The 22,465-nt window shown below is 37.7% G+C and overlaps 1 protein-coding gene across 1 annotated transcript; it reads right to left on the bottom strand.

Annotated features, from left to right (window-relative positions):
* Nucleotides 1-1,880: 1,880 nt before the first annotated feature.
* LOC106869697 (uncharacterized) lies at nt 1,881-19,844 on the bottom strand. The gene is made up of 5 exons (XM_014915538.3): nt 19,651-19,844; nt 15,570-15,717; nt 8,559-8,704; nt 5,661-5,832; nt 1,881-2,402 (listed from the first exon to the last, which is right to left on the bottom strand). The coding sequence occupies exons 1-5, from the start codon at nt 19,682-19,684 to the stop codon at nt 2,201-2,203; spliced, it is 702 nt and encodes a 233-aa protein (XP_014771024.1). The 5' UTR covers nt 19,685-19,844; the 3' UTR covers nt 1,881-2,200.
* Nucleotides 19,845-22,465: the final 2,621 nt, after the last annotated feature.

Here is a 22,465-nt window from a genome sequence, read left to right as displayed (position 1 = left end):
TGAAGCGACCAACCTGTCAAAGTGGCATCTATTGTTGTTGTTGGCACTCCGTTGCTTACGACGTCGCGGGTTCCAGTTGATCCAATCAACGGAACAGCCTGCTCGTGAAATTAACGTGCAAGTGGCTGAGCACTCCACAGACACGTGTACCCTTAACGTAGTTCTCGGGGATATTCAGCGTGACACAGTGTGACAAGGCTGACCTTTTGAACTACAGGCACAACAGAAACAGGAAGTAAGAGTGAGAGAAAGTTGTGGTGGAAGAGTACAGCAGGGTTCGCCACCATCCCCTGCCGGAGCCTCGTGGAGCTTTTAGGTGTTTTCGCTCAATAAACACTCACAACACCCGGTCTGGGAATCGAAACCGCGATCTTATGACCACGAGTCTGTTGCCCTAACCACTGGGCCATTGCGCCTCCAGCATCTATTAACCAGAATGCAAAAAGAAATTGCACTTTTCTCCTCTTGCAAATCGTCATACACACAATTAGCTTTTGATTGAATGAGCATCATAGTTGTCATATTCTCACAATAAACATTGCAATATAGTTTAAGTTTTTGCCTTTGTCAGACCTTTATATAGAACAATTTAAAGTTACAATAGTATTGCGTCTTCTTTGTTTTTCATTACTACATGAGGTCAAAGGGCTGAAGGTATGCCATGCGATAAGAAGTACTCTAATTTAGTAGCTAGATCCGAGTCGGTTAAGCTGGTGCGGCCACAAACAACGTGGTCTGATAGTTGAAAACAATTACATAGAGGTACAGGATAAGAGGAAGAAGAGGGTAAGAAGAGGGAGACCCTAAGAGGAGGGAGAGGGTAAGAGAAGGGAGAGGGTAAGAGGAAGGAAAAGATAAGAGGAGTGAGAAAGTAAGAGGAGGGGGAGAGTAAGAAGAGGCAGAGCGTGAGAAAAGGGAGGGAGTAAGATGATTTAGAGCGCAGGAGGAGGGAAAGAGTAAGAGGAGTGATAGGGTAGGAGAGGCAGAGGATTAGTAGTGGGAGAAGGTAAAAGGAGTGTAAGTGTAAGAAGAGTGAGAGGGTGAGTGGAGAGAGAGGATAAGGAGAGGAGGAGTTTAAAAGTAAGAGGATGGAGATGTAAGAAGTGCGAGATAGCATTCTTTCTGTTTCCGTTTGCCAAATTCCTTGGTCATTCGACGCTTGCTCAAGGTGCCACACAGCGGATCTGAGCTCGAAATCATGTGGTTGAAAAGCAATTTCTTTCTTTTTTTTTTTCGTAGTTTGTGGTGGGCTGCGGTCTTATATGTAAGGAATTGAATTTAACATCTGTGGAAATCTAAGATGATTGGGTAATTTTGAGAATTTAGCATCACACTGCGATACTAAGGATCCATACAAAGTACATTCATCACCATTCGATGAACCATGTGCATCCTTAGGCAAACTGAAGGGATTCCATTAAATTTTACGCACTAGCTAGTGTCGACTTGATTTACTTTGTCATAGGTCTTCCATTCATGTATGTAAAGGTATGATCACAGATACTTCTTGAAGAAGAACGATGGCTATGGACTAAGCTACTCTTTTCAAACTAAAATTGCTTTAGATACAGCCCCATCTGTATCTGTGGACATAAGCACTCTTCGATATCTACACATGCCATTGATGCAAGATGTTCATTAAAATCTACAAAGGCTATGAGCACAAGGGTTTCTTCTAATTCTTGCAGATCGGCGAAGGTTATAGAAGCAGCATGTTCCGAACTTAGAAACATCAAGCCGCAGCCACTTTTTCCAGAAATAGGAAAGCTATGGAGACAACAACTCTTTTCTGAACAAACGAGTAAACAGAAACGACGACGACAACAACAACAACAACAACAACAACAACAGCAGCAACAACAATAACAACAAACAAACAATAACTGTAATATTTATGACATTTATTTTCTTATAACAAATCAGGATCTCTTTTGGGGAGAAGAATTACAGTGTTCTTTCGATGGGCTGGGTAAGAATAAAAAGGATTGTAGGTGATTATATAAATCTAGTAATTGATTAGTATGTTAAGGATCTACGGAAATATTAAATGCAAAGTCTGTTTAAAAGGTAAGCAAGCAATTTATCGAACTCAGTACGTAATTGTTACTTTAATAATGATAACAATAAAAAATGGTTTCTGATTTAGGCACGAAGCTTTGTGGGAATGGGGTTAATCGCTGAATAAGTCATTGAGATTTCTTTAGCTAATAACAAAAAGTAAGATTAGAAACAACAAGGAAATGAGGGAGATATTTGGAAGTGATTTTATACCAGATGAATCAATTTTGTTGATTGATCTACATTTGTCAGACATTATATCATAGGCGTAGTCTTTAACCACTTTATTAAACTTTTCTTCACACTTAAATAGGCTCAGATCCTCAATTCCTTCTTTCAAAATTCTGAAAATATAAAAATAACATATTGAAGTATCATTTTAGTTTCCATAGGTGTTTCAAAACTAGAAGTGGTACAAAAAATAACGACAACAATATGTAATTAAGTACAACTTGAAACGAGAGACAGAGCAATGTATATTTAATGTTAAAATACGCGTTTCTATAATAGAATCATAAAATTTTCAGTTTATTCTACAGATATCACTTCCGGTTGTCAGTTCATTAAATATATCACAACTTTGATATAAGACATTCAACAAAACGTGTGAAATTCATTAGAAAATACAGGTTGTGAGGAATATTTGAAGGCGTTTGGTAAATTAATAAAGCAACACGAGTCTGTCAAAAACGTAATTGTGTGTATTTTTTCGATAAACTTTCTGATAAGAATTTTTTATGAATCCATTTTCAGCTTCGATGTTTGCTTTAATGCGAGTAAAAAATAATTGATTTGTCTGCCCTAAATGGTCGTTTTCAGTGAAGCTGTGGTATTGTGAAGATGTCGAATTGTCTACCTTTCTACAATACTCCAAATGTGATCTCTGGGAATAAAATTTGACGAGACTGGAGGCTACAAGTTCGATGTTCCGTGATCATAATGATATCTTGACATCCATTCTTGCATTAGCACCTCAACGTGTCTGTGGAGTGCTCAGTCACTTGCACGTTAATTTCACGAGCAGGCTGTTCCGTTGATCGGATCAACTGGAACCCTCGACGTCGTAAGCGACGGAGTGCCAACACAAAAGGTGGCAAAATAGAAACAATCATCGGTAGTGTACAGTGTAATCATTAATTAAAGTTGTGATATCTTAATTCTTATTCTCATTGTCTTATAGTTCGAATTTCTTCAAATCCTTCAAAACGATAATTGAGTTTATTTGTTATATATGAAAATTTACCTTGGATGTTTATTCTACATACATCTATTACTATTTGATTGTTTGTTATCGTTAATAAAATTCGTTTAACATTGAGTTCTTATAGACATCTGCCTGAATGTTTAAATCCCTTTTACATCTTACACACACCCACGCCCCCACCCGCACACCACAAACCCACATACATACATGCATACATACATACATACATACATACATACATACATACATACGTACATACATACATACACGTATATATATATGTTTATACATTCACATATATATGTATATATATACATACCTACACATATATATATATGTGTATATATACATATACACACACACATATATATACACATACACATATATGTATATATATACATTCACATATATAATATACATGTATGTATGTATATATATATATATATATATATATATACTTACATATATGCTTAGCAATCTATATCCATTTATTTATGTGTATGTATATATATGTATATATATATATATATATATATATATATATATATATATATATATAGTTTTAGGGAAAAGAACCAAGGTTCATGAACTCATCGATGAAAATCCACTGTCACATGTAGGAAAATTAATAATTAAAAGCACAATAAATAAGTATAATATAATATAAAGTAAATATCATAAGATCAAGATAATAAAAATTATTAAATAGTGCAATACAATAGTGTTGCTTCTCAGTAAAACAAAGCACCATCGGGTTAAAGTATAAATATCGGATAGTGGTACAGCAATGCACTAATGTTTACTGGAAATAACAGTCGATAATATACGATGGTATAGTAAAGCTTCACTGTATATATACTGTAGCCCATCCCGCTGAAAAGAGGTCGCTGAATAGGGGCTGTTTAAAGATGTTGAACGAAACACCCATGGTTAAATCTCAGCACATGGCGTTCTGCCACTACTTCTGCTCATGATCAGAGATGCACATATCGTCAGCCACTAAGGGACATGCTCAACTAGTTATGGTCAAACAACTGACAAGCAAATCTGTGGTATTGAGCAGAATATTTGCTCATTTGTATATCATTAATTATTATATTCATTATTGTAACCAGCATAATTGTGTGTATTTAAATCGTTTAAACGTATATTTTCTCAAGTGTGGACACCTTAGAGCCTCTTCCTATCTTGTGTTTATAAAAGTAAATTTAGAAGTGAAAATCTGGTAGATTTCTTGCAGACAAAGGTTTTATCTATCTATTATCACCGTGCTAATTATTTGCCAGACAATAGAATATACTGTGTTACTATCTTTTAATGCTCAAAGTATATATGTATGCGGATATAGTTCTTATAAATCACATGTAATCACGTGTATATCAATATGGACAAATTTTAGCCATTTCCCCGAAGACAGAAAAAAATGAGGAACAACCTTAAACTATTTTCGAACCTTATTTGGTTCTCATCAGTGGCGTCTACATCATTCTGACAGTCTTCAGAGAAACAAGCAGCCAAACTGTTTATATACCCAACAAATGCAGCAGTTACTCTATGAAGGAGTCCCTAATTTACATACAGAAGGCGTTTAAAACTCTACAAATACCAGCGGCCTGTTCATATAGTATCAAGGTATGATATAATATATATGTAACATATAGTATAATTATGAACAGGGCATAGTTTAGCCATTTATCCGCAGACTGAACTGATTATTCGCATCTACGTCCATCGTATATTAGAATCTACCAAGGAGTGAATATTGAAAACCCTTTTCACCATTGTGCTAAAACTTTGTGAAAGTGGGTGTATATATTATGGCATATTGTTGTTATCGTTTATACCGACCGGGAGAGATAAGAATCAACTCTAGTAAGATCTAAACTAAGGACGTTAAGATTTGAGCCTAATTATATACTTTTCTACTCTAGGCACAAGGCCTGAAATTTTGGGGGAGGAGGACCAGTCGTTTAGAGCAATCCCAGCACACAACTGGTACTTAATTTATCGACCCCGAAAGTATGAAAGACAAATTTGAACTCAGAACGTAAAGACAGATGAAATACTGCTAGTATTTCGTCCGGCGTGCTAACGTTTCTTATTTCTTTATTGCCCACAAGGGGCTAAACACAGAGGGGACAAAGAAGGACAGAATAGGGATTAAGTCGATTACATCGACCCCAGTGCGTAACTGGTACTTAATTTATCGACCCCGAAAGGATGAAAGGCAAAGTCGACCTCGGCGGAATTTGAACTCAGAACGTAACAGCAGACGAAATACTGCTAAGCATTTCGCCCTGCGTGCTAACGTTTCTGCCCACTCGCTGCCTTTGAGCCTGTATCTACGAATTGTCATTCGTGTATTGTCTAAATACTGAAATAAGTTTTCTCTACATACGGACAATATTTCCTGTCGTACTCATCTCTTGTCATTTTTTGATTCATCATGTCTATAAATAAACTTGACCCTTTGCTGTAGAGCTGCTTGAATTTCTCCAATGTATCCGTTGATGAATTTCCTATTATTTCCATTATCTTTCCCATTAAGCATGGCATACCGTCAAGTATAACTGAAATAGATTGAAGAAAATGTGCAATAAATTAACATTTTATTTAGTTTCTTTAAATCATGTGTCTGTTTATGTAATGAAGTATATGGATGCGTATGTGTGTGCACATACAAATTATATACATAATTTGCTTGATTGCGTATGTGTGCATTTGTGTGTGTGTGTGTATGTCTGTGTTTATTGTGTGTGCGTGTATCTGTGTACTGTGTATGCAGTGAATATTTCTCAGATATAAGAAATATACTTTTTCAAATTAGAAAGAGTTTCTGTTATACAAATAGAAGAAAAAAGTGAGGAGCGGAGTAGTGTTTGTAACTTCGACTTTGCCAGTCTGTCGGAGAAATAATTGTTTTCAGAATTATATCTATAGATGTTTTCCTTAATCTGACAGATATCAAAGGGGAATATCACTTATGGTATTACAGCTAACACGAACATATATCAGGTCTTCCATGTACAGAGAGAACAATCAGGGATACGTTACAAGTCCTCGCCTACACCAAAGTTGAGAGTTGATGTATTAGATAGGTTAGAACCGCCTGATAGGAAATTTCCAACACAGGCATAATTTAACTAGGTTTTTTTTTTTTAAAGTTGGAAACGGTCACCATTACTCTCAAAATCTGACAGTTCTGCTGAATTTTTTGTACGTGGCATGGTTACTCTTTGCAAATGTTTAATATAATGGCACCTAGAATGAAAAAGAATAATGACATTGGAAATTCTGTACCGCTGAAAACATTAAGACGCTTAGATAAAAAAAATTTGAAAATTAAAGGTGTCTATTTACTTCCTGCGTGCCTGTGTATATAGAACAGAAAATCAGAGCCACAATCTCTGAGTAGGACAACCTTTGATAGAACAAGCATAATACTAATTTCCTTTGTGTTGCTGTGCTGAGAAGACACAAAGAAGCGACTCATCTGAAAATTATAAATGAAGACACACTCCGAAAAACCTGTCACGCTTGATTTATGTACGTATCGGGTTGGCAACTAAGTTCCCGCGTTTTTTTTTTTAAATTTTGGAATTTATTGCGTTTTTAAAGTTTTGAATCTATTTTTTTCGAGAATTCTATTTTTGAATCATTCTGGAATCTATTTTGTTTTTTATCTAATTAATTTTAGTTAATTTTTGTTTATTTTCAAATCATTAAAATGGAATGTCAAGTTAAGAAAAACGAGCATTTTCGACACCTCCTTCTTTTTGCTTTTAATCAAGGTTCTAAGGCCGCAAAAGCTGCTTGCGACATTTGTGCTGTGTATGGAGAGGGTGCCATAGCTGAAAGAACCGCTCGTGATTGGCATGCCAAGTTCAAAAATGGAAATTTTGACCTCAAAGACGCACCTCGTTCTGGCCGTCCAGTTGAGTTCGATGAAGAGCGATTAAACCAACTTTTGCACGAAAACTCTCGTCAAACGACAAGGGAACTGGCAGAGAAGATGGAATGCTCCCATACTGCTATAGAGAAGCATATTCACTCGATGGGAAAGGTTCAGAAGTATGGAACATGGTTTCCGCATGCTTTAAGTGACAACAACAAAAATCAACGAGCCACAATCTCCGCTGGCTTGCTTGCTCGTCACCGCTCAGTTCATGGACACAAGCAACAATTTCTTTACTGAATCGTTACTGGTGACGAAAAATAGTGCCTGTACATCAATATGAAGCAGTGTAAGGAATGGCTTAGACCCGGTAAACGAGCGACACCGCGCGTGAAATAAGACTTTCATCTGCGTAAAACGGTGTTGTGCGTATGGACTGGGAAGGAATTATCCATTACGAATTGCTTGAACGGAACCAAATGGTCAATGCGGAATTCTATATTCAACAGATGGAACGACACAACACGGCTATTCAAGAGAAAAGACCTAATCGGCAACATGGAGTTCTGCTGCACGACAACGCCCGCCCTCATATCGCCAATATATATATATATATATATATATATATATATATATATATATATATACACAGACATGACAGAAGTAAACAGATACTCGTTTAATGCTTATTTTAACTTGAACAGGTTTATATTCTTTATTAATTGACATTTTCTGTTTTATGTTTCAGGTTCTATATGTGACAGTTTAATCAAGCCACGTACAAAAGAAGCCTTGGAACCATCCGAATTTCAAAGAGGCTGTATCGTGGGTCGATCGGAAGGTGGACGTATTCAGCATAAAATTCACCTCACCTCACCCAAGTCCATAAGGTCCCTTTGACAGGATCCTTCACTTAGTTAAAACAAGTGTAGAAGATAATCCTCGTTGCAAGGCCTCTGACAAAGCAGAATAAGTTGCTGTCAGTCTCAGAAAAGCTGTCAGGTAACTTCACAAACTTGGTTATTATGGCAAAACAGCAAGAAGGAAGCCTCTTCATCTTCCAGCCAATATCAAGCGGAGGAAAATTTGGGTCATTGAAATGATGGAGAGGACACTAGCATTTTGGGACACTGTCATATTTTCTGATGAGTTCAGATTTGCTGTATTTTCTGACAGTGGTCGAGCGTGGTTCTGGAGACTGTGATCAAGAATTTGACATGAAAAGATTGTAGCGAACAATGAAACACGGTGACTGTTCTGTGCTGCTCTGGGGAGCAATTTGGAGCAATGGTCGATCAGAGCTGATGGAGTGTGAGGGTAACATAAACTCAGATGGTTGTGTCCATATTATTTCACCAACAATGACAAGAAAAAGGCTTTAATAAGAAAACTAAATCTTACCTTGTTCGTGTTTACACAGCTTCTCGGTGGACTCCATCGTCTTCAAGATATTTATCCCCACACTTTCTGATATTGTCTTAATTTGTTCACATTTTTTAAAGTTGTCAAAGCAAGAATGGAATTTCTTTTTCTTTTCTGATTCCATCCTAGAAAAAGAAATAAATTTAGAAGATAGATGTACACACACACACACATGCACACATGTATGTATATGTATATGTGTGTGTGTGTGATTTAATATACACAGAATTTTAAAATGAGCTACCAATAGTTTTCTTAAATTCCGTGTATGTCAAATGATATTTATCTCTCACCGGATGGAATACCTTATTTGACCCTACCAATAAAGAAACAGTAAACTATATGCCACTGAACTTCCCGTAAACTAGACTCCAATGTCTCAGGCTTGTTCAAGCTTAATTAGATGACTTATGGAGAAAAACAAACACTACGAAAGTAAGCTATCCCCATAAAACGCTTTCCACATTACAAGAATGAAGGCCAACCCAGAATAACAAGACTAAGATGTAAGACATTCACAGTCGAACATAAAATATATTTGCGTTACTATCATCAGTTATCCTAATGAACATTACTATGGTTTTTGTGTGTAAATTTTTAAAACTCAACCGATTTCACAGATTTCTGATTTTCAAAGGTTGAGATAGAAAGACGTGGAGGTATGCTGCAACTGTATTGCTTCTGACTGGGGTTTAAAAATTGACTTGTTTTTATAGAGAACATTGCTCAAATTAGTATCTCTTTTCGATGCGTTTTGATCGACTGATTTTGATCATATGATTAAATTTAGAAATGCTTATAGTTTCCTCGCTACGTGCGTTCTTTAATGTCAGGGGATAATATCTTTGGTGCCGTAAGTTAAAGTTGTCATGGTTGAGTGAGCACATCTAGTGCCAATCCCAAACAATGAAAGCTGTCTGAGTTTTAACGGTCAAATGTAGTGGAAGATCACGTGATTAGCCTCAGTAATTGCTGGTAGGTTCTTTGCTACGTTCATGCGTTAATATCATGTGGTTATATTTTTTGCGCCGAAAATTAAGTCTGACACGGCTGAGTGAACATGTGTTGTGCAATTTCCAATCTGAGCTCTCTAAATTTAATCTGTCAAGGGGTAAAGTGGTCAAGAGTTGTTTCTATGGAGCGCAGTGGTTGAATAGTTATTGTTTGCATATATCTAGGCAGGTACTGGACATGTTCACTCAACCGTAACAGTTTTAACTTACGCGCCACAGCATATTGTCAGATGTCATTAAATAACGGATGTAGCGGGAAATTTACTAAAATTTCTAAACCTATTCTCGTGATCTACGGCCAATCAAAACGAACCCCAAACATATACTAATTTGAACCAGGTTCTCTTAATAAAAACAAGACAATTTTTAAACTCCAATCAGAAGCATGACAGTTAACAGCATAACCATCTCAACTTTTGAAAATCAAAGCAATCTGTGAAACAGGATATGTCTAAAAAAATTTTAAATAAAAGATCTAAACGAATCCCAATACATTTCTAACTTCTTTTTCTACATTTCTTATTTCTTTATTGCCCACAGGGGGCTAAACATAGAGGGGACAAACAAGGACAGACAAAGGGATTAAGTCGATTACGTCGACCCAAGTGCGTAACTGGTACTTAATTTATCGATCCCGAAAGGATGAAAGGCAAAGTCGACCTCAGTGGAATTTGAACTCAGAACGTAACGGCAGACGAAATACCAATTTCTTCATTGCCCACTGGGGGCTAAACATAGAAATGGACAGAACAACTGATGGGATCAGTAAATCGGTATGATTTTACATAAAGTACGACTTTTATAAATTAAATAAAAAATCTTTAAAAAAAATCGAATGAAATTAACAATACAGGGACAATACAAATAAAGCGATGATCAGGCTACGCCCCGACCCCTCAAGCCCTGATCTATCGCTGGTACCTTTTTTGGGTTTTTTTTCGTCTATTTACACGGTTCCTTTCACGCACAACACTCGTGCAACATGCTTCCATCTCTTTTGGAACGTACACTCCGACAGACATCTCTTCTCCAGCCACACCTTCAGTTTCAAATGAAAAGTAAAAAAAAAAAATGATCGTAAATTGTGGCCAGAGATAAAGTTGCCTGTCTTAATTCCTTTTATCCTAGTCTTCCATACTGTCTCTTTCGCTATTGCTACAACCGTGAGAAAACAATTCTTACCTTCGTTTGTTAAAACTCCCGGTGGGTCAATTTTTATAATTGATTCAGTTGACAGCTGTAGTCTTCCTTCGCCGGACAACAAGGTGTTCAGCATAAGCACACATTTCAGATATCTCCGGACACTGAACAATAGCGTGAGGGACGGTTTCCCTGTCTCCCTCGCATCTTGGACAGGTCGGCGACAGACGCTTACCATGTTTTGCGAGCTTATCCCAAACGGGCAAGGCACCTCTGTAGCATTGCCAGGTTAAGGACTTTTGGAAGTTGTCCAACGTTCTCAACCCGAATGTACGGTGAAACAGGCTGTCCAGTTGAATAAACCCGAGACCTAGAGTCACCCTTAGGCAATCGTCACATTCAAACTCTACCAACCCACTATATAAAATCCGTGTGGAACCCCCACCGCTGGCGTTGCCCGAGCGCCGGAATAGCTCCTACTACCTCCTCGTAAGCCTCAATAGTCTTACCCACTTCACGTAGGCGTGCTACTGAGGTTACGCTGATAGTGATATCATCCGCGTAAGCCGTAACAAATTTCTCTAGACCTGGTTCTCTCGAGATGCCACTCAACCATCGTAGTAGGGGCTCCAGAGCCACCACATAAAAAAGTGGTGAGAGCGGACATCCTTGACGAACCGAGCGTCTGATGCAGAACGGCTTCGAAAAGAAACCGTTCACCCGAACTATCGAGTCGATGTTGTGGTACAAAGCGATAAACCACCTGAGGAAGCCAAGGCCCAGGCTGAACCGCGCAAGCACAGTCGCCAGGTATCGATGGTCAACCCTATCAAAAGCTTTAGACTGGTCCAAATATACCAATGCCCCACATTTGCCGGATTTATTACCAACCCTCTCTATGGTATAGCGAATAAGATGGCGGGTATCCTGAATGGTTCTGCCTGGGATGGCATGTGTCTGTGCCTCCCCGACTATACCATTTGCGACACGCGCCAACCTTTTCACTAAGACCTTGGCCAAAATCTTCACTTCTGCGTTTAACAGAGTGATGGGCCTGAAATTCTCTATAACGTCCCCCTTGTCCGGGTCCTTTCTGACCAATGTCACTACTCACCGGCGCACAAATCTGGGGATAAACCCATTCTGTTGCCAGTTCGCGTAGACGTCACGCAGTTGATGCCCGAACAAGTCTGGCATACATTTATACAGCTCATACGGAATACCATCAAGTCCCGGCGACTTACCCGCTTTACAGTCGGCTAAAGCCTCTATCACCCCCACAGGCGTGATTGGCCCTTCGCAAGACTCCGCATCCGACCCCGGGAGACACGGCAACCCGACAAGAATGTTCTCGAGGGCTCTCTCACCACCAGGACCGCCGTAACCCCCCAACAATTGGGCGAAGTATTCTCGAAGGGCCTCACACATTTTCTCGGGTTCGTTTACCAAGACGCCATTATGATTCGTCAAAGACCGTATCGTGGAACTATTTCCTTGCCGAGCTTCCCCCACTCGGGCCCATCCAGCGGCCTTGATTCCTTCACTTCCCATCGCACGTAACTTAGCTCTGGCAATACTTCCCATGTGTTGGGCTTCAAGATACTGGTTTAACTCCAGTCTTTTTACCTTCACTTGGTTCGCATTACCAGTCCTTCAGGCTTCTTCTAGTTCCTTAACTAAACCATCTCCTATTCTACGTCCCTTAGCTAAACTTACGCTAAACCTAATAGACTCATATTTGATGGCTCTTTTTAGGGTGTACCACCATTTGTTATTAATGATGGTACCTGTCAATGCCCTATGTATTAATATCTTGATCCGCTTTCTGTATTCCTCAATCGCCAAAAGGGGTGTATTAAGTTTCCAGTAGCCAGATCACTGACTATGTAACTTATCTATTGTCAGTTTACAGGTAACCATCTTGTGGTCACTATAGATGACTAGAAAAAACTGTGGACGCTTAGCTATGGACTTATCTGTTTCTCTAATTAAAATCCTATCTAGATATGTTCTGGAAGACACGTCACTATTTAACCACGTCCACTGTAGAGTGTTCGGGTGTTCCAACCTATATGGATCTGCTAGCTGAAAATGACTTAGCAGATCCCGTAAGCCTGGGTTACATTTTCTGTTCATGTTCGAGCTAACACAATTTGTGTGTGCCTCACATATTGTGTTAAAGTCTCCTAACAATACTAGCGAATGTGACGTGGCCATGAACTTGCCCAGGTTACGAAAATATTCACTTTGTGGGCCCATAATGTTGGGTGCATAAATAGCGACTAGCCTGATTATCTTGCCACAACTGAATGTCATGTCGAGAACGACCAGCCTGCCTTCTGGATCAGAAAAAAAACCCAACTTTTTCTCGGCTACCCGGTTTCATTTTAGTAGGACAACACCCCCTCCCGCCCGACTCGGAGAAACGTATTTCTCATAGCCATTCAGGAGGCGGGGGGGGGGGGGACAGATCTCTTCGCCCCTTTACTCGGGTTTCCGTTGCAACAATCACATCCAATTTTCTTGACCTGATGTCATTTAGGAAGCGTACTTGCTTCCAGCTAGGCATCAGGCCACGAACATTTATACAACCAATGTGAATAGACATGATTTACCTGTTAATCAGGGCTGTCCGGTGGAGAAGGACCCTCCACTTTTTCTTGATACAAGGTCGGAGATGGCAGGTCTTGGGAAATAGATTTGTTAAAATCCCGTCTCATTACCGACACAGAATTATCAGGTGGAGTGGAGAGGGGTGTCCACCTTTTTCTTTTCTCGAGGGATCGGGGCTGGTATTCCATGAAATATAGACTTATTAAAGTCCAATTTCATAGATGATACTGTCTTACGGTATTTGTTTGGTAAAATTTTATGAGTCTTATTTGAGACTTCATACACGTCATAGTTGTTAAATTTCTCAGAAAGGTTATTTATTTTTTTTTGCAGTCTTAATCAATTGAATGTCTCTCATTAGCTCAGTATCTTTACTGTATACGGCTATTATGCCTTTTTCCTCTTTTTCTTTTCTGGCAGTCTTTTTTGGTCGTTGTTCTGTAGTAGTCGCCTCTCTCGGTTGAATTGCTGATTGTATTTTCCTTTTTGTTTGTTGTTTTCTTCTCATCTTTTTCCTCTTCTTCCTCCTTTTCTTCCTTCTCCCCTTCCTCATTTTCCTTCTCCCCTTCCTCATTTTCCTTGCAGTTCCTTCGAATGTGGCCTAATTGGACGCACAAAAAACATCGGGGTTTTTGGCCCTCAACAAACACCATGAGAGTCTCCACCCCCATCTCAATTGTCCCGGGAATTGTTTCAACTACTTTAGGGTCAGCCTGGATAAGGAGACCAACCGTTTGACCAGTTCAGTCAGCGCCCCCGGTAGCGGCAGCCTGGAGGAGAGTAATTTTCTCTTCCTGTTTGATTAGGACTGCCGCCACCAACCACATAGGATTCACCTCCGGTGGGATCCTTGTGATTCTAATTCTGGACGCTCCCATCCCCATATAAGTGGGCATGAGCGCCACGTCGCCCGCCTTCTGCGCTTCCACCGAATGTCCCCCTGCAACTTCTCTGCTGGTAAACCCCACCTCCATCGCATCAAACCTCCTGCTTCACGTCAGACAAACCACGTTGCTCCAGACCGGCCTCAGGTACCTCTCCATCCTCCCCTCTGTAACCCTCTCAATTCATCTGCACCACCCCACTGCACTTCATGAAACCACACCCACTCGTCGAAAGCAGCCGGTTTCCACCCCCCGTCGCCAACGCAAAACCCTCCTTTTCCTCTTTTGGTTGTTCAGCCTGGATACTAGGTGCATCAATCACTCTTTTGGACACAATGCCCCCGTTCCTTGGCAAACTCGGGAATTCCTCCCAAATAACTTATACACCCTGCTACTTCTTCCTGCAACGGGGGAATAAAAAATTCCATCTTCGGGGGAATCCACCATTTCCCCGCTCGCAGCTGGCTCCCCGCCAGACAACATGCAATTCCTCGCTTCAACAGGGGAAACAAATACTTCCGCTCCAACGGTAACCTCCCTCCCCCGTTTGACGACATTCCTACCCCCAACGGAGAAATGAGCAACGCGTGCCCTCCTCAAGCACCTAGTGCTTTCAAACGAAAACTCCAATAGTTACGAAATTCAACAATTCAACAAGAAACAGAAGCTATTAGAAACAGCAGCCATTAGCAATATCAACACCAAGAAACAGCAACTTTCACCACGAACACATGTGCGATGCGCAAGCAACAAAGGAGACAGACGAAACACCGCTAAGCATTTCGCCCGGCGTGCTAACGCTTCTATACCAATATATATACTTATATACCAATATATATATATATATATATATAAATCTATAATAAAAATCAAAAAAACGTACAAAGTAATAAATATTAAAATAGTTTCATGGATGAATTAAATAATTGTGATTTTATTCTCTAAATTATATAGTTATATATTTATATTGTGACATTTAATTTAATTTTGATAAATTAAATTGAATGTTTAGCAGTATTTCTTCCGACTTATCCTTCTTAGTTCAAATTTCGCTGGAGTAGAATTTGCCTTTCGTCCTCTCCAGGTCGATAAAATAAGTACCAGTCGAACACGAGGATCGATGTAAACAACTTCTCTCCTTCCCGGAAATTGCTGGCCAAAATTTGAAACAAATATATTGTTTTGCATATTTATTATTAAGAAGAAAACAAATGTCAGACGTTTTACAATTCTAGTTATCCTCATATCAATCTTATTTCATTGTGTAACTTATTCTGACTGAATTATAAGGCAGTGAACAATTAATTGAATAATAAGTATTTAATAAAATGTCTAATTACTTGCATATCACATCCATTTGCTGTTTTAACGAGGATTTATCTGGTGATGCTGCCATTGGGATATTTAATTTCATTGTACAATTCATAAATTCACCGACAGCTGTATTCATACAACCATTGCTCAATGGTATCCACAGAAAAATAGTAACTGAAATATAGAATGGATAAGGAGTTATTTAAATAATTAGTTATAAATGCGTTTAATTGTGTAACGTGTGTCTTTTTTGAGTGAGCTTATATGTGTATATGCTTGGCCAACAATTTTTTTATTGCGTTTTCAAAGTCTTAACATTTACACAACATTGCAATATTATACAGTATATGTGTGGCAATATTTGCAATAACTTGGGTTTAGGGTGGATTCCATTGCGCAGCACCACGTTGAATAAATATCTTCTACTAGACCACCAAGTTGATCAATAACAAAAATTGTTGAACTGAAAGGCAGAAACAATCTGTAATCAGGAATTGTACCCACAAACATTTACCCACCTCCATACATTTATTTACTAGAACAAACAAGCAATTTTAAAGATAGGATATTTCACTGTTATCTGGGGATGTGTAGGTCTGGTGTGTAGGTCTGGTGCAGGTGACTTCGGGCATGTCCAGAGACATTTAGAGCTGTAGCACACATGTCTAAGGGCCAGGGTTGTGTACCTTAGTCTATGTTCTCATTGTTGTATTGCACAGAAATAACTTCTACTACTTGACATAGAATGGGGATCTTGACAGGTACTACCAGCCCTTAACGAAATTAAGAGCTGTGGTGAATAAGGGTAGCTTGATACTTTTCAAAACTTCAGAAACCACGAACCGGAAAGCCATTGCTGGATGTAGCTTAATGTCTAATAAAGGAATCGAGAAGTTCTATATGACATGTACCTATAAGAATGGAGAAAGTGATGTTAGCTGTCGCTATTCTCATTCCGAGAAATGTCAAAGATTGATTAAATTGGCTGGTAGTATTAAACTGATACGAAATCTATGAAAGCCTCAAATTACAGAATTGAAACAGCTTAATGGAAACGCCTAACTTGATCGCTAGACCTACTAGAAGTAACAATGGAACTATCCTGTTTAATTAAACAACAGAAAGGAAATAGATAATACAGCCCTATATCACAGTAAAAGGATAATCACAGGTGTGTTGCATGACGGTGGATGTGTGACTGGACAACAATTTGCTTTGTAAAGTGATCAATAACAGCAATACAAAGGAATATCAAATTAGCTATCGTGAGAGTAATAGTGTCTGGATGATTAATACAGAAGGGAGGAGCGTTTTGATGACTAATTCAGAGAGGAGAACTAGTATAGAAAGGATTACCTAACACACCGACTCGTACAACATAATATTGATTTCTAACATGGTTACAAGACTCAACATGCCTGAGAGAGTGGATTGTGAATAAAATCGACACCAATACTTGACTAATAAAGTCTTATAAAATCAAATCATGAATGATGAACAAAAATCGCAGCCTGACAGAAACACATAATAAAATGAACGATCTTCATAGATGCTCTAAAAAATATTCCAGTCCACATCCATTTTAGAGTTGTCGATGATAAATAAGATGCAATTATTTTACCACGAAAACTGGTTCTAACTTATTCAGTTTTTTTGTACAGAATTATGACTACGAATCGTTGAGAAATTTTTCTGACATGCTTATTTTTAGAGTTGAGAAAAACAAAGAGCTTCTTTAACAATTAAATATTTCTCACACACTCACTGCACGGTAATGTTAGTTATTTAGACAAAACCTTCCACTGTATCAGTCATTTAGATGCTTTTTATAAAACGTGTAAATAACGTGAAACAATAAAACCTTTGAACTAAACGAAAATCAACGAAAAAAAATGTAAAAGAAGAAAAAGAAAACACATTTCAAAAGACTTGATAAATCATTGTGAATAAACGAAAGCACAGAAAATACTGTGGGAATATTTTTCACAGACATGAAAAGAAAAAATATATCTAAAACGACCATGATTTCTATCAGTAAATGAGTAGAATAATTAAAATTGCTTCTCTAATTATTAACCCATTTTATTTTCAAGTAAAAATGTCTTTTATATTTATTTTTTAGAATGTTATTTATTAAACATTGATATTTTATGCATCAACTAACTATGAACTTCTGTAATTTAAATCAGGGGTAGGGAAACTTTATAGTGCGGCGGGCAAAAATTTCCAAAGAAAAAGGCCCGCAGGCGGATCACAAGTTCTAACCCTTATATCTGTGGAAATCTTGTATATATCTATGTATAATTCGATATACATCAATAAAGATAAGTTTAACACATTAAATTATCACGTAACATCTTCATTCACGCCGCCACAGAATTTAGCATGTTTATATTACTTATGAGGTATTCTATATCTTTCAGTTAGAGTGTAGTTTGGTCTCAAGAGGGTAGTACAAACTTAGCAGTATTTGTTTTATAGTGAAAAGAAAATTTCCATTCAAATGGCAATTGCCATTTTAACCGTTTTAAGTTGTAGTAGAAACGCGACCTATGTCGCAAATAGGCATACTAGTATCGTATAAATTTAATAATTGAAAAATTTACTATATTTTGTTCATACGAGTATATTATCCTGCGGGCGTAATAAAATGGGCTCGCGGGCGTAAACTGCGCCCGCCGGCAAGGATTTCTCCACCCCCAATTTAAATAATTCCCCACAATTCATCAGCAGCCCTTCCTTGTACGATGGTGCTTGAACTATGAAGAACTTTAATACCTCATCTCCCATATTCTTTTGGAAGTTGTTTAACCTTAGAACAATCTCTTAGATAGACAAATGCCCAATGACATTCTCTCTGTGACTTTTCGTTCTTTTCTTCAGGTTAATATATATATGGTATAATTATAAACAAGGCAAATTTTTAGCCATTTCTTCGCAGACTGAAAAAAAATGATGAACAACTTTAATCGATTTATACGCCTCCTCATAGGCGGCTATATATATATATATATATATATATATAAAACCATTTCTTCCCTCTTTAAGACAGTACATATTGTAATTAAGGGGATTTAGCTGATATTTCTAGCAGGTGTAGAAGTCTGTGGTGGTTTATGTACGTCTGAGGTCATTCTGTTGAAATTTGAATGAATTAACCCTGATTGTATAAGTTCATGTACTTAAGTAATCATCTGAATGATTCCTTAAGCTTACTTCTCCTCCTCGTAATAACGACATAACGAATTCAATGACAACTCCTCTAAGTGTTCCTTGGTATCTGCAGTAAATATCAGTTAAATGTCCATCAAATCACATTCAAGCGCCTTTAAAAATGGGTAGAACTTACTGGATAATGTAGTCTTGAATGTACAATGATCGATAAAATTAAAACGAATTGGTCACAGATGGAGCGCGGCGATACACCATAGGTATGTACGATATTACAAATGGCATGAGATTTATCACTCACATTAACATACGAATGATTAGCAAAAATTTGGGGATCAAATCCTATCTACAATACTTAGTAAATAGCTAACATGGATCATTAAATCTATTTATCAAAGCGAATTTGCCAACAAAGATGGTAGCTGTAGGAGAATAATTCATTTTACCCCTTTATCAAAATCTCTTGCTTTCTTTCTGTTTGCATCTATCTATCTATCTATCTATCTATCTATCTATCTATCTATCTATCTATCTATCTATCTATCTATCTATATTGTATACATCAAACGCTCTATTGGAAGTTATGGGGGAGGGACAAAGGAAAATATGGTGATAAAATAATGGAATATTTCATATATCTGTAATAAATTCTTTTTCAAAAACCTTTTGACATGTCGTCTATGCTGCTTCTAACAGTATACGTTTGACAACGCATACTCCGTTGAAAAATTTCTCTTCTGATGTATAAGATGTATTTTCAAACCGTTCGCACTCCCAAAACCTATTTGTATTCTTAACGTTTTGTTCTATAATCGCAAAACTTCTAAGGCTTTGCGATAAAAACAGATTATAATGAATAAACAAATAAATGACTACATTAATTAATTATTTATATGTGTAATATAAAAGGAAAAAAAAAAAGGAATATCACTTTACCAACAAATATGTATCGAGGCAAAATTCCGTCCATTTTCGATGCACTTAGTTCGAAGAAAAATCAAACAGGTTTGGTTGTGACAAGTAAAGACTGTGTTCTATTCTGGAGATAAAGCGATTGAATGTAGGTAGTAACCGTTAACGGTATAGTTTATGCTGTTACCAGTTCTATCATTATTAAAACCTGATTGGTTGCCTTGATGAGGTATGATATTATTATATACAGGTTTACTGGTTTTTCATCAATAAACAACTTCACAGACTTACACGCAAGAACTCATTTGCACAAAATACTTAGAAACCCGTTTTTAGACAGTGCGCAAAATGAGAGCTGCAGTGCACATACATACATACATACATACATACATAATTACATACATACGGAGAAACATACATTCATGCAGGCATACATACGTACATACACACATACATATAACATATCAGTTAAATATAACATGTACAAACACGCACACTAGAAGACACACGATAAAATCAATGTATACAATAATGCTTCTCAACCACTATACTAGAAGCGAGTGTCTGCTAGTATATCACTGTTCTGGGGCCACTACTGTTCATAGTGGCCCTTCTGGACATGCCCACGGTCACTCGGAGAGCCACTGTCACTAGCTATGCTGATGACACAAAGATATCTCCGGCAATAAAGAATCCTGATGATATTGTAAGCCTGCAGAATGACCTAAATGCAATATATGAGTGGGCAGAGCAAAATAATATGCAGTTCAATGCAAAAAAATTTCAAGTACTGCGCTACAAGACCACAAGTACCTCCCAACTGGCATACACAGGGCCTGGAGGTACTGCAATCCCAGAACCACAAACAGTGAGAGATCTGGGCATCAACATGTGTAGTGATGCATCATTTCACATGCACATTGTCAAGTTGACAGCAAGGTGCAGACAACTGGCGGGGTGGATACTGAGGACTTTCCGTACAAGGGATCAAAAAGTCATGTTGATTCTATGGAAGACAGTTGTTCTGAGCCGCCTAGACTATTGCTCTCAGTTGTGGTCACCACACAGTGTTAAGCGGACAGCAGAACTCGAGGCAATTCAGCGGCACTATACAAAAAAGATCGCCACAGTCCAACAGATGAACTACAGGGAGCGACTGAAGGCACTAGGTCTCTACTCCCTGGAGCGCAGGCGGGAGAGATATGTAATAATATACATATGGAAAATACTGGAAGGACTGGTGCCAAACTTTGGTATCAAGTACTACAGGAATGCCCGCACGGGTCGCCACTGCATGGTGCCAAAGGTACCGTCCACTGCATCTCACATAAGAACGAGATACTGCAGCAGCCTCGGTTTCAGAGGACCTCAGCTCTTCAATGCCCTGCCAAAACATTTGAGAGACATGCAAGACATGGATGCGGAGGTCTTCAAGACAAAACTTGACGCTTTCCTCTCCACGATACCAGACGAACCAATGGCTCGTAATGAAACGCAGTTTAGGGCAGCTGTGTCAAATTCTCTTATACACCAGATGTGCCATCAAAACTCTTGATTGGACCATGTCAGGTGGGGGAGAAGAGCCATGCAAGGAACGTGAAAATCACGGTGGTGCACCAGCATGACCGCAGCCACTTGGCTGAAACACATAAATAAAAAAAAAAAAATAAATAAATATATATATAAGAATTTAAGGATTGGAGAAAACGCATGTTATAATTGCATACTTTATTCCTACATATGTTTCAAAGGATTACAACCTGTGTGATCCATAGGGATCTTTAATATTAAAATTGTAACCTTCTCATCAGGGAAAGCATGGGAATCATCTTAAACGTAAGACATTATGACCGATTATGAAAACAATAGATGGATAAGGTTATGACTTGATTCATTTGAAAAAAACCGTTAGAGAATTGGACGCTCCCGGATAGTGGGTTGGACAACACATACCAATCAATGTGTGAGAGCGTACATGCATACATAAATACACATACACAAACACACACATATATACATGCATACTGATACACACACACATATACATATATATGTATATACATATACATACATATGTGTACTTGTATATACATATGTATATATACATACACACACACACATATATATATATATATATATATATATATATACACACTCATACGTCCACATTTATACATATGCACATACGTACCCACGCATATACAAATATACACATGTGTGCGTGTCCCCATATACACATATGTATCCATCTACATATACACACATGTATAAATAGAAATAGATTCATGCACATACACATAGCTATACATCTACGCCTATTACCTAATCAAAAAAACAGATTCGCATATACATATACATACATATATACATACGTAAACACACGCATGCACATACATACATACATACAAATACATATACATGTACATATATATATATATATATATATATATATATATATATATATATATATATATATATATATATATATATATATATATATATATACATATATATATATGTGTATATATAAAAAAGAAAAATAACTCAAGTGTTTTTATATATACATTTATTCATTTTTTAACAATTTATGTTGGTTATTCTTGGCCCTGTATTGCATATATTTTATACAGTACGGTATTCTGTTTTTATATGAATGTACAGTACAGTATACCTTTATAAAAAAAAATACGTACCCTATGAATTTTCGTTTAATGACGAATTTGCTTAACGACGGGGCTGTTGGAACGTAACTCGGTCGTTAAATGAGGACAGTCTATATATATATATATATATATATATATATATATATATATATGGGAGAATATACGAAAAAAACAAC

This window comes from Octopus bimaculoides, chromosome 13 (genome assembly GCF_046866305.1).
Source record: "Octopus bimaculoides isolate indiv1 chromosome 13, ASM4686630v1, whole genome shotgun sequence".
Classification (NCBI taxonomy): domain Eukaryota; kingdom Metazoa; phylum Mollusca; class Cephalopoda; order Octopoda; family Octopodidae; genus Octopus; species Octopus bimaculoides.
This window is presented reverse-complemented; position numbering and strand designations above follow the sequence as displayed.